Raw genomic sequence first — 13,683 nt, forward strand, 5'->3', positions numbered from 1 at the left:
CTGTCTGTCTGTCTGTCTGTCTGTCTGTCTGTCTGTCTGTCTGTCTGTCTGTCTGTCTGTCTGTCTGTCTGTCTGTCTGTCTGTCTGTCTGTCTGTCTGTCTGTCTGTCTGTCTGTCTGTCTGTCTGTCTGTCTGTCTGTCTGTCTGTCTGTCTGTCTGTCTGTCTGTCTGTCTGTCTGTCTGTCTGTCTGTCTGTCTGTCTGTCTGTCTGTCTGTCTGTCTGTCTGTCTGTCTGTCTGTCTGTCTGTCTGTCTGTCTGTCTGTCTGTCTGTCTGTCTGTCTGTCTGTCTGTCTGTCTGTCTGTCTGTCTGTCTGTCTGTCTGTCTGTCTGTCTGTCTGTCTGTCTGTCTGTCTGTCTGTCTGTCTGTCTGTCTGTCTGTCTGTCTGTCTGTCTGTCTGTCTGTCTGTCTGTCTGTCTGTCTGTCTGTCTGTCTGTCTGTCTGTCTGTCTGTCTGTCTGTCTGTGCATGTGTGTGTGGTTTGTAGTGAAGGCAGTGTGACCAGTCTACTGGCTGATGGTCCGTTGCACAGAGAGCGGAGTGAGCCGTCCTTCTCGTGCCGCAGCGCTCCACACAGACTCTATAATCTCCAGCTTCAATTACAGCTTCCAGACACATAATAGGAAGGGAAGTGGGTGATACTGTGGGAGTTGGAATAATCAATGACTGGTGTAAAAGAGAATTATACTGTGAGAGAAAATTGTTACAGCTTAATGTTGGCTTTGTGTCCATTTATGGCGCTATTTCCTTTGCTGGATTGCCTAATATTGAGTCAGCAGGATATTGAAACCACTGTGATTTGGGCTGCAGGGACAATTTCCTCTGACTTTTCCTCTCTATAGCTATACTGAAAGTATCATAGTTGCAAAAGCCTGTGAAATCATACATTTCTGAAATATGTGGCCTGGGAACCTCCCTCCAGCTAGGAAATGTTTGGATCCTGTTGTTTCTCGTCCTCAGTTATCATTTGCATTTTACTGAGCCCCCTCAGGTGACACGGACATGCTTATCTGACTACTGTTCTGCATCTGTAATGTTGGATAGTTAGCAATCCAAATATGTGAAGGGAAACTGTCCATAGTGTAATGCTTTTGGTACTTTTTAATGAGAAAGAGGAAAACAATTGAATTCACACCTACAGTAGAACTTGAAATGTATAATACACAGTAAACAACAAATGTTTTACATCTTAATGCTCTGAAAAGGAGCTCTGGCCATGCAGTGTGAACAGTTCTGTATACACGCTTAAGTAAAGTGAAAAGCAAGTCTGCAACCTATTCAGACCTTTCAGACTTTTAATTTGTCCAAGTCACCTCCCAGGACCTGCACATTTTGGTTGGAAGGCCGTCCGTTAAAATGCTCGACTACTTCTCTGCGTCCACATTTAGAATCAATTTGTGCAGCAATAGCTAGTTCTCTGTGATTTCCGCCCTCCATGTCACTCTGTGGGTCCATCACGATGCAAGCTCGGGTGAAACTCCCCTGCAGGGTGGAGCGTGTAATCAGAGTAATCAGAGTAATCAGAGTAATCAGAGTAATCAAGTTCCCCAGGGGCCACCTTTGCTGCCTTGTATGGCCTCCATTACGGCCCCATACAGCTACAGATGCTTGTCAGTGCTTTTTCTGGGTGATAGGGGCAAGGTAAAGAGTCGAGCTACTTTAAGAGATGTCGACTCTGACTTCTATTTCTCTCCTTTTTCATTGTTTTCTTTAGTTTAAAATCAATGCAATGTTCTTTCTCTGTGTTTCAGCAAGCTGCCCAGTTGGGCCAGAGCGGTTGTCCCTAAAATCTTCTATGTCACAGAGAAGGCGTGGAACTATTACCCTTACACCATCACAGGTAATACTTTAATAATACATCCTTGTGTTTTTATCTAATATTTACAATTAAAAAGTAGAAACATTCATGAAAAAGCATGTGTTTAGATACACATTTCATCACGCCATATTAACCCTAAAGGACACGTGTAAACATTGGTTTAACAAACTAAGCAACTTCTTTCTGACAATTCTGTTTTATATTGTAAAATCATGGATTTCTGCTGAACCACATATAGATGCATACTACTCCCCATCCTATAGTCCTCTACAAACGTGGGTCAGCTCACCTTATAGCAGCCAATATATGGGGTCATTGAGAGGGCAAAGGGATTTGGAAGCAATACTCTGTCTTACACAGTCAATAAAGGGAAGAAAGGAGGGGGGGTTGTAAAGACAAAGGTCACGAGCACCTGAGAAAGTGATGGGGAGAGGACAGGCAGGTTTAACCTAAAGATCAACATGTAAGGTCTTGATCACAGGAAGATGCATTGCTACACACACAGCCTCTGGATGTGCAATCTGGTGGTCAAATGTGAAAAAGGGGGATTTAAGAAGATATCAAGCTTTTGATTTGTTGACATTTTTCTTAATAATTTGCATCACTCTTTCTTTAGCTGCAATTTAAATTTTTTTGATTTTTTTTTTTTTTTTGTTGCATATTGAATACTTCTGACATTTTAAGTGATGTGCTTTTTATTCGCTGGCAATTCCAGGATGCATTATCCTTCAGGTTTTAAGGTTCAGTGACAAGCTTGACACAAAGATGCAGTCAGTATTTTTGAATGTGCCATAGAGCTGTTCGTTAAACCATCCTGAATAAATTGTTTTATTTAAATTGTGGTCATTACTGTCTTTCAACGACCTTTAAAAAGCTTTTAGAAGGAGCGCAGTGGCTTTAAAAGCCACAAAGAAATACTGAGATGTAATAAACCACCATCGGTCTGCAGAAATCACATTTACTAGTGTGTATGTTGAACTTTCAAAAACATGGGAGCCCTGCAGCTCACATGTATGCATAGTAGTCCGTGTGACACATCTTTGAAATAAATAACACACTATGTCATAACAACATGCGTTCCTCTTATGTGCTATCACTGGGACTGTGCTATTGCTTTGGCTCAATTGTCCTTTTTCCATTTTGAACTAAATAGTTTTTCTTTCTTATCTCTCTCATATGGTTTCATTTCTTGGTACTCTTCCCGCCTGCCCCTCTCACCCAACTCCCATTTCTGTCCATTACACTGATGGCCTCTGATGGGAATACGATCAGAGTACACGGTAAGTACTTTCAATGTGTCTGCACCCACACACATGAAACATCCCACTTACACAAAAAACACTTAGATCCAAATGTAAATCTTTGTGGTGGAGATGAAAGGGGAGAGTAGCTACACTTCTTGAATGATGCTGGCTCGGGATCACAAATGTTTGTGAATAGTCTCGTTTGAATTTAAACAAATTACTCTCAGGATCTGTCACACTGTATGCAGCAACACACAAACATGTAATATATAACAATATTATACGAGCGAGTTTCTTATTTTAAATTATTTTCCCTTCTTGGAAACATCTCATTCTTTGACATTCAACTGCAAACACGCATATTTTAAACCCTTGAAATTTCACATCAGGGAAAACTGTGATCTGAAAACTCAATTAAATCCAAACATTGTATTTATTGATGTATTTATTTCTTAACCACTTTTTCTGCAATAATAAAGGATACCCAAGGCACAGGTGTAAATCAGCATCGCCTATTTATTTATTTCCCACTGAATCTTGATGTGTTCCCATGTTTAGGTGGTAATACCTCCTGTGGGTTGTGTGTGTACCCTGGGGTCACCTCCCTGTGAACAGGGTGAATCCTGATCAGAATCCTAATGAACTGACTCTTGTTTTATACAAGGAGCAGCAGTTCTTCTAGAAAGCTCCTCACCATGTCCGTAAAGGGTAAACAATTAGACCCTGGGACAACAACTCATCCAGCTGTATCTGAACTTAAACTATTTAACATACTACTTTTAGGCTCCATAGATAAGGTTGAAATGTGAAATCGACTTGTAAGACCTATAGGCTCACATTGATTGTCATTGATCGCCGTTCAATATCGATACATCAAGCTAAAACATGTTTAAAAACCCAAAGCTCTCAAAGATATACCCGGTTAATTGACTTTTGCTGAGAAAAAAGCATTAATGATTTGCCCTGGGACATTAGCCTGCCCACCTTGTGTCTGTGGCCGCAGGAAGACATCAATGAAACTCTTCTCCTCTGACGCTGAACAGATACATTTAACATTTGGATGTTTGAGGATGTTCATGATTTGAAAAGTGAACAGATAACTTCTTCTAATGTTACAACCTTAAGAACATGACTGTTGCAAATACTTCGGCATCGCTTTTCTTGACAATATTCTATAGGTGTACAAAGCTGCTCACAATATTCTCAAATCAGCAATCATTGTGATTTAGATATAAGAGCCTCTCACAAACCAGATGTCCACTTATAACAAGCAGTTATACCCTGTGTTGAAGGTGCTGTGTTGTCATGCTGCCAAATGGCCTAAATGATAATTAAATGAAATGTTTTGTTATGATTAGCCCAAGGTGGGGGTAATGATGCAAAAGATGAGGTTTATGATTGGTAGTGGCAATGACCATGACTTTATGAATCAGGTAGTCATGTCTCAAAGTTATGCCACACTTTCCTGTCTACCTGCCACCAACAGGATAGAACGTGTGGCTCTTAATGAAATATCTTAATAACTATCCGATTGATTACCATTCATTTTGAACATTAGGGAATACCATCATCATCATCATCATCATCATCATCATCATCATCAGGTTAAACATTATGTATATATGATCAATCACCTCAAAACAAATGACCATTACTTTCCGCTGTAATTTGTGTTCTGTATGGCTATCTAATATTTAAACTAATATGAATGCATGTTAGCATTTACCTTCACAATTGGGCCACATATTGAGGGCATTAAGCAATGTGCACGTCACACTGTGTGAAGTGTGTGATAGTGGCTGGGCCCGTCCATAAAAACCTGCATACTGCTTTGTGAGGTTGATACTGTACACAATTAAAACAATGAGTCATTCTTCTGTGTATGACATTGTCTTCTCTTGAATGACAGTCTTTTTCATAAACAAACACACACACACAATAACCCGCACACACTTTTCTAGTTTTCTCGTCTCCCCTGATAAGAGTCACAAGGCCAGTAGGAATGCAGCACTGACTTACTGCACTGTGCACTATAATTACAGTGAGAAACATGCCCTTCCCCCTTTCTGCGTGACCTTCACACACACACACACACACACACACACACACACACACACACACACACACACACACACACACACACACACACACACACACACACACACACACACACACACACACACACACACACACACACACACACACACACACACACACACACACACACACACACACACACACACACACACACACACATACACACGCACACGCACACACTCGGCATTCACCATGAGCTTCAAGTATCCGGCCCTATAGCTCATTCTCTCCTCAATCCCTCCTGCTGTCTTTGTCCTGCAGTGGCGCACACACACACACACACACACACACACACACACACACACACACACACACACACACACACACACAAGCTTGTACACCATCAGCCTTTTTAAACAGTATCCCACCATTCTTTGGTTGTATAATAATTGGAAGTGTCGAGCTTTAGGCCCCGGCCACACGAGGACAATAACGATCGTTTCCGTTACCGTTTTGTGTCATATAGAGACCATTCGGCCACACTAGAACGACAGAATATGGCACTAAACGACTACGGTAACGATAACGGGTCCCAAGGTGGATAGAACGGCATACGCAACGTTCTGGGGGGTCCAACGGCTCCGTGTGTATACGCCCTATAGGCGGGGCTATTGCCTAATCATCATTTTCTGATAATGATGATGAGGCAATAGTCCCGCCTCTACCCACCTCTGCTGCTCACCCCCGCGTCAAAGTAAACTGCACACTGAATTCAGATTATTTTATTATAAATATGTTTATTTTTACTGTCGGCCGGGTCACTCATTACTGGATCAGCTGCTGCATGAGACAGACACCGACACTGTTGAAGAGAAGGAGGAAAAAGAGATTATTATTTATTATTATATTATATAGATTCGTTATTCATTTGTTTTAAAGCTCAATAAATAACAAAGAAAACCTTTGACCGGCACTTTTATAATTTTGTCCGGAAGATTTAAACTTTAATACACGTTGACTGGCGAAAAACTCTGCCCGCTTCCCTCGGCCCCCACCGCGGAGAATAAACAGAATGGCAACCATGACAACCATGCTTCTTCGCTGCTTTTGTGGAGGAAGTTACAGCGCCACATACAGGCTCCTGCATGTACTGAAGCTTCTCCAGCGGTTGGAGTTAAACGGAGCTGTCTCGTGTGGACAGACACTATCCGGTGTCTATTGCGTGTGGACGGAAGCCATTTTTTCGATTGCGCTTGCGTTTTACAGTTATCGTCCTCGTGTGGCCGGGGCCTTAATCTCATCAAGATGCCGTGTTTAGGAGTGAATGAAGAGCAGTCAATATGGTGCAATAAATCTACTCAGTAAGAGGAAGATCATAATTACTCATATGGTTTGGGCAATATAACAAAGATCTGTGAGACACAATTAGTCTCACATCTCTTTTTGTGAGTCCGTCAACAAAAAAAATCACATTTTGTACTTGTGTGTGGTGATCCAAACCTAAGCCATGTAATTATCATCTCACAAGGTGATCACTGTTCAAATCAATTTCTCTTTGGTGTGTATTTTCTATCCACTCCAGTGCTCCTTCCTGCCCAAGTTTTCCATCCACATAGAATCCAAATACGAGGACAACAAGGGGAGCAATGATAATGTGAGTAGAGCTCAGAGTGTCATGTGGTGGACAAAGTAAAAGAGGTCTTAGCAACAGATGTATTTGAAGTCTTTTGCTGAATCTCCTTTCTTGTACATCTAACAGTCCCCGATTGCACAACTGTCTATTTCATTGACTTTTTTTCCTTCCCATATTGTCACCAATCCTTCTGCTTCAAAGCCTCTAAATCCGGAATGTTAAATTCTACTGCGTCATTGTGCCATCTTTAATTTTGAGACTTTGCCCACAATTCAGAGTTGATCAGCACTCATTCTGCTATCCTCTCACTCCTGTACAGGGGTTTCCTGTGGTATATCTTTTTTATTTTACCATATTTGTTTATTCCGTTGCTCTGTCACACCAGAAACACAGTTCTTCTTTTCACTCACAAGCAGGATATATCTTACAATGTCATTTCCATAAACAGTTGTGTGACCAAATAACAACATGATGAAGTTATGGCAGTACAAGCACAAAATAAAAAGCTAAAACGTAAAGACATCATAAGCAATCAACCACCTGCCCTTCAATCAGTTCCATTTGATCAGTTTAGTGCAATGTAATGGATGTTATTGGCTTGAAAACATTATTTCCAAAGTATGTACGTACAGCACGAACACATATCAATGTGTGAAATAACTAAAGTGATCAAATCACAGAGTCTCATCACTGTAGAAGTACTGTTCTTGATATCCATCTCTTCCTCAGAGCCACTTAACACTTTCCTGGCAGTAAGGTGCAAGGTTACGCAATCCTGCCATGATCCACGCTGCAGCTGAAAACAAAAGGCCGCAGCTCCACCTAGTGGTGGCTAGTGGGAGCTGCAAACCCAGTCAGACGCGTTCACAGAACATCAGGTCATTATTTCACATTTGTAACAAGTGGGGGTGTTTTAGAAGTGAGAGCAGAAGAGTTAAATACAAGTGTTCGCTCCTTCTGCTCTCAATGTTACACTTCCCTCCACGGCCTTCACCATTTGTACATCTCATCCTCCATTCTCTTCCCTTTCAATAACCTTTTCATCCCTCGCACTGCCCTTTCTCCCTTCCGCTACACCTGTATACAAGATTGTTCAAAGCAGGATCAACTGTGACGCAGGAGCCGTACAATGATTGTGAAGAGAGCGGATACCTGGCTGACGTTGCTGTGCTGTTCCTGTGTGACACAAATTACTGATCACACGTAGTGACTCATATAAGTCCTCACAGTTTGTATTGTCGGAGGGTAAAGGCAGAAGGACGGCTATCATATGGTTTTGTTTTGAGACCAACAGAATAATGTGTTTTGAAACTTCCAAACCTAATTCAACTCCTGCTTTACTGTGAAAGTGTGTGATGCTGTCCGATCACAGCCATAACAAATAAGAAAAATAGCCTTGCAACATCCCACAACATTTTATTCATCTTTGAACTCCTCCCTGTTCCTCAGATCTTTAGCAGCGAGCCCAAAGAAGAGGAAACAGAGGTGTGTACCGTGGACATCGCCTATGATGAGATCCCCGAGCGCCACTACAAGGACTCCGAGGTGAGGGGAGTCAAGCCGCTGAACTCAGGATACACATGTTTATTTTTGAGTGTTAAGGGGAACAGAGTGAATTAAAGCACACACTCATGGCAGAGATAGAGTAATGAACAACGGAAAGAAGAGAGTATGGAGACAGACAGAAGCACAGCAGGGGGGCAGAGAAGTCAACAAAAGAGAAATGAGGAGAAGGAAAGGCGTGTACGCAGACAAACGGGAACAGTGTTATCTTTCTTTAGCACGCTCGTATTCGACGACCAGCTGGTCTTCTGAGGGGGAAGTGATGGACATTAGCTAGGGTGATTTGACGTGTGTGTGTGTGTGTGTGTGTGTGTGTGTGTGTGTGTGTGTGTGTGTGTGTGTGTGTGTGTGTGTGTGTGTGTGTGTGTGTGTGTGTGTGTGTGTGTGTGTGTGTGTGTGTGTGTGTGTGTGTGTGTGTGTGTGTGTGCGTCTGTCATGTGTGATGGTCGTAAAGAGCTGAACTATTAATAGTCAGGAGGGGTCATGATGTCACTGCAGTGGTGTTTCATTATTGACACCTCTACACATATACACACACTCACAAACACACACATATACACACCTCCTGACAGGCTTTATGATCTCCTGCTTTTATCCACTCAAGAGCTAAAAATAGAACCAAGATGCGGTCCTGAGCTAAACGTGGATGTCACATGGCTGATGTAAATAGCATTTGATTTCAAAGAAAGATGGGTTTTGGATAAACAAGAGTCACATCCCACAATGCATCACAGAGACTGGTCTTATTAATGGAAGTCACCTTCAAAGCCTTAATGCACCTACAGCACGTGGGCCTTATATGCTAGACACATATATCACCATCACGTTTTCTTATTTAAATAAAAGATAAAGGTACACTTGTATAAAGAAATGTATTGACTGAGAAGAACAAGAAACATGGTGTTATAAATTCACATACATATACAGGTTATATTAAGATTTTTGTTATGGTTAGTTGAGGTATGTGACATTTTTAAAATGCTCTATCATAGTAAAATATCACTTAGAGAAAATGACACATCTGGAAGCTATGAAATTAATACATTCCCTGACATGGTATTTTTATTTAAAAAAGAAGAAAGTTATTTTCTGACATTACATTACATACATATATATGACATGAGCACTACAGCAGTGTTATTCTATAGGGAGCAGGGATTAATGTACTCTTAAGTTTGTGATTAGGGAGTCCCAGCATGCAGCTGTACTCTGCTTTAGGGCCGTAATGAATGAAGGTGATCCTGTGCTGTAGGCAAGGAGGACTTAAGGGAGAGTGTGTGTTTGTGTGTGTGAGAGAGAGATGATGGAAAAGAATATTTCACAGAGGTATGGGTTTAAAAACAGGAAGCCAATCCTTTAAGAGGATTTTTGTTCTTTCCTTTTAAGGTCTCAAATTTTAACATAGGATTTTATTTTTCCTGAGGAATAAGTTGTAACTGGTGTCTAATGGCCTTGCAGGACCTGCGGTATTTTAAGTCAAAGAAGACTAACCGAGGCGTCCTACAGGAAGGATGGATCGACAGCCAAGAGCCCATCATGTGCTCCTACAAACTGATCACGGTCAAATTTGAAGTCTGGGGCCTGCAAACACGTGTGGAGCAGTATGTACACAAGGTCTGGATACATTCTCATAAATACATTTCCCATTGCTCCTATATCCATGTTAGTGCCTTAGGCATGTAATGTGCTGCTCTGAAAACATTTGACACACAACTATGAACCAAAACAGTGTTATATCTGCCCTTTTCACATCTTACAGAATCATTTCATTATCTCCCTTTACACCGGCTGCACAGTTTAAACCTCATATCTCCTATATCCAAAATCCATTTCACCTATAGCCCTCCACAGCATCTCTCTCTGGGGTGAACTGTCTCTGTGTTCTCCTTGCCCGAGGCACACACGCACACACACACACACACACACACACACACACACACACACACACACACACACACACACACACACACACACACACACACACACACACACACACACACACACACACACACACACACACACACACACACACACACACACACACACACACACACACACACACACACACACACAGGCAGGGCCATTACTAACATAGTAAGGCGAGAGTGACTCATATTAATCCCATTCCTCCAGGGTTGTACGGAAGGATTTAGAACTTTAATGGGTTTTAAAACGGCCTTCAGAGTTGAATCATTCTTATTCACCACCTCTCTCCTTGATCTCCCGCCCCCGTCTTCTGTCCCTCTTTACTTTACTTCCTGTATGATTTTGCTCCCCTTTTGATTACTCGTCTTCTCTTTTTTCTAATGCTGCTCAGGTGATTCGAGATGTCCTGCTTCTAGGACACAGGCAGGCCTTTGCCTGGGTGGATGAGTGGATTGGTAAGTTTGTTTGTGCTCATGGCAAATGGGTTAGTTTGTGTGACTCACCTCGAGATGGCAGTGTGATTATGTGGCAAGGACCTTTTGTAAATAACAGACAAATTAGTATATCGGCAAGGATTCTATGGAGAGTGAATTGGCATAAAACACTAAACTAATAAGTAAAAGATAAGTTAATATGTCTCTTTAGACAAATCTGCGTGATTCAAATTCCATCATATTATGTGTTTTAAGGAGATAAGGAATACTAAAATAAAGGACGTAATCAATGTTTATTAACTGCCTTCTCTGAGTTATGAAGTCTTTCACATAAATGGAAATAAGCATTGACATACTGACTGTCTAATCTTATTTGGCTCAAAAGAAATTATGAAACAATTCACTCTCTTCTATGCACAATCATACAGGGTCACAATTGAGACAATGATCTTCAGCCATTTACATTTTTTAGAACAATTCACTCTCTTCCGTAGATTTAAATCATGAAATGTATTCTTGTTTCTAAGCGTGTGATTTCTCCACAGAAATGACCATGGAGGAGGTCAGAGAGTATGAGCGTGCCACACAAGAAGCCACCAACCTGAAGATCGGCTCCTTCCCTCCCGCCATCTCCATCTCAGAGACCCCCCTGCCCTCTGTCGCTCGCAGCGGCCCCAGCAGCGCCCCGTCCACCCCCTTCTCCACAGAAGCCCCAGAGTTCCTGTCGGTTCCAAAGGAGCGTCCCAGGAAGAAGTCTGCTCCGGAGACCCTGACCCTGCCGGACCCGGGCCGCAGGGATTCCCTCTTCAAGCTGCCAAACTTTTTCTCCTGGAACTCCAGTCCGCAGCCCGAATGAGAGCGGGGCTGAACGCCTTCGACCCGTGGACCAGTGGAGGCTGCCTGCCCAGCACATCCCACAATAACCCCTCAGCCAGCCGAAGTGAAGGAGACTTTTCACTGTCCTGGTAACCCCCTCCGCAGACTCGTCGGTGTTACAGGTGCACACAGGCGGCCTGATGTCCTTAGCAAACAGTCCTGCGAGGTGTAAAGGTAAAGTGCGTCCCATTGAGAGAAACAGCTGGAGGCTCCTCATCCTCCTCAGAAAACCAGCGCCGTGCATCAGACAGTATTAGTCAGAGTGTAGCGTACATTCCTGAAAATGTTTTATCCCACAGTTTAACTCCTGTGTAGACAGATCAGTCACTTCTCGTGTACAGAAAACTGTTTTCTTTCCTGCTTTGAGCATCTGAGTCTCTGGCTGTGTTACCTGGAGCTTGTGGTTTGATGTATTTGTTGATGTGGTTGGGACTTTTCCACGGATTCTTGTTGGCCACTGTATCAGTTTAGTATTACGGTTTTCACAGTCAGGTGTAAGGTGATTATGTATTCTTGTATATATTGTATCAACCTGTAAAATGTCCGTACTTAAAAACAATATTATATCCAGTAATGATGCTGCTATGAAAGTGTATTTTAGAGAACAGGACTCTCTTTCCTCTCAAAGTGTTTATGATAGTGAGGCACAACGTCTGTAATCGCATGATTTGAACTACGAAGGCTGCTTTTGAAATATTCTATGTTCTCTATTTTTACTGTTATCTCAGTCTCACACTTGCTGTTGAGTTTTAACAGACTGGTCATGTGGTTTCTGTGTTATTTTGCAGCTTTATTCATTTGAAAATGTATTCTTGTTTTTATGTCATACTGTTGATGGGTTTTGTATTCAGTCAATTATATTAAAATGCAATCCTGTTGTAATCCATCATCGTGTGGGGAGTCATTATTACCCTTTATTTGCAAATAAAAAAATAACCACTATACACACATTCATAACCTGAAGTTAGTCAGAAGCCAAAGGTGTTAACAATCAAAGTGCTCATGGGACATAAACCAAATATCTTCCACACATTTTATTTTCTTGCTTGTTGTCTCACTTTCTGAACTGTTGTACCTAACATAGCATTAACATTAATTAAATCCACATTACTGATGATTATTCAACCCAGTCTCATGGCATTTCGTGTTCACCAACACGATTTTTTTAATCTATTGATTCGTGTTCACCAACACGATTTCCCCCTTTTTTTCGTGTTGCACAGCACGATTTTAAAAGCAATGAATAGGCCTACTGGTAATGTGTTTCGTGCCTGCAGCACATCTGAAGACCGGAAGCTGTGTGGTTCATAAAAACATGTTCTTACTCAATATCAAGCCACAATTATTGCTTTTATTTTAAATCGTATAATTTCGGACTTTTGTTGCCGTCTGTGAGGAAAATAAATGGGTCTCAGAGCCTCAGAATACTGAAATCTGTATTTTTTAAATCTTTTTTTCCTTCTAATTTGTTATTCTTTTCAAAATAACACACTGTTATTTACTCACCAATAACACACAATTATCCTTGCTTTTATTTATTGGTTTAATTCCATAATCTCGGGCTTTTTTGGCGTCCGTCAGGAACTGAATTTCAAAATAAAAATAACCGGAAACAGACGTCATGACCTAAAGAACGAGATCGCGGATACAAGCGGCAGAGATGGGTTTCCTCCGCCGGGTGGCTGGTGTCTCCCTTAGAGATAAGGTGAGAAGTTCGGTCATCAGGGAGGGACTCGGAGTTGAACTGCTCCTCCTTCGCGTCGAAAGAAGCCAGTTGAGGTGGTTCGGGCACCTAGTTAGGATGCCACCTGGGCGCCTGCCTAGGGAGGTGTTCCAGGCACGTCCAGCTGGGGAGAGACCAAGGGGTAGACCTAGGACCAGGTGGAGGGATTATATCTCTTCGCTGGCCTGGGAGCGCCTTGGGATCCCCCAGTCAGAGCTGGTTGATGTCGCCAGGGAAAAGAAAGTTTGGGGCTCTCTGCTGGAACTGCTACCCCCGCGACCCGACCACGGATAAGCGGGAGAAGATGGATGGATGGATGGAAACAGACGTAGGCATTTCGAGCGATTACCCAAAATCCTCAGCTATGGTTTAAGCTTGCTGATTGGATGTTTTAGCTGCAATGCATGCTGGGATATGTTGTTTATATTAT

General features: G+C 42.1%; 1 protein-coding gene across 1 annotated transcript in view; it reads left to right on the top strand.

The window, feature by feature from the left end:
- The window catches only part of pitpnc1a (phosphatidylinositol transfer protein cytoplasmic 1a), a 50,203-nt gene extending 37,787 nt beyond the window's left edge, over positions 1–12,416 (top strand). The window contains exons 3-9 of the mRNA XM_034088617.1: positions 1,750–1,838; positions 3,090–3,097; positions 6,681–6,752; positions 8,181–8,276; positions 9,753–9,908; positions 10,612–10,675; positions 11,200–12,416. Coding sequence (XP_033944508.1) covers positions 1,750–1,838; positions 3,090–3,097; positions 6,681–6,752; positions 8,181–8,276; positions 9,753–9,908; positions 10,612–10,675; positions 11,200–11,510 — 796 coding nt within the window. The 3' untranslated portion in view covers positions 11,511–12,416. The remainder of the gene's footprint in view (positions 1–1,749; positions 1,839–3,089; positions 3,098–6,680; positions 6,753–8,180; positions 8,277–9,752; positions 9,909–10,611; positions 10,676–11,199) is intronic.
- The last annotated feature ends 1,267 nt before the right edge of the window (positions 12,417–13,683 follow it).

This window comes from Pseudochaenichthys georgianus, chromosome 8, assembly GCF_902827115.2.
Source record: "Pseudochaenichthys georgianus chromosome 8, fPseGeo1.2, whole genome shotgun sequence".
NCBI classification, from domain to species: domain Eukaryota; kingdom Metazoa; phylum Chordata; class Actinopteri; order Perciformes; family Channichthyidae; genus Pseudochaenichthys; species Pseudochaenichthys georgianus.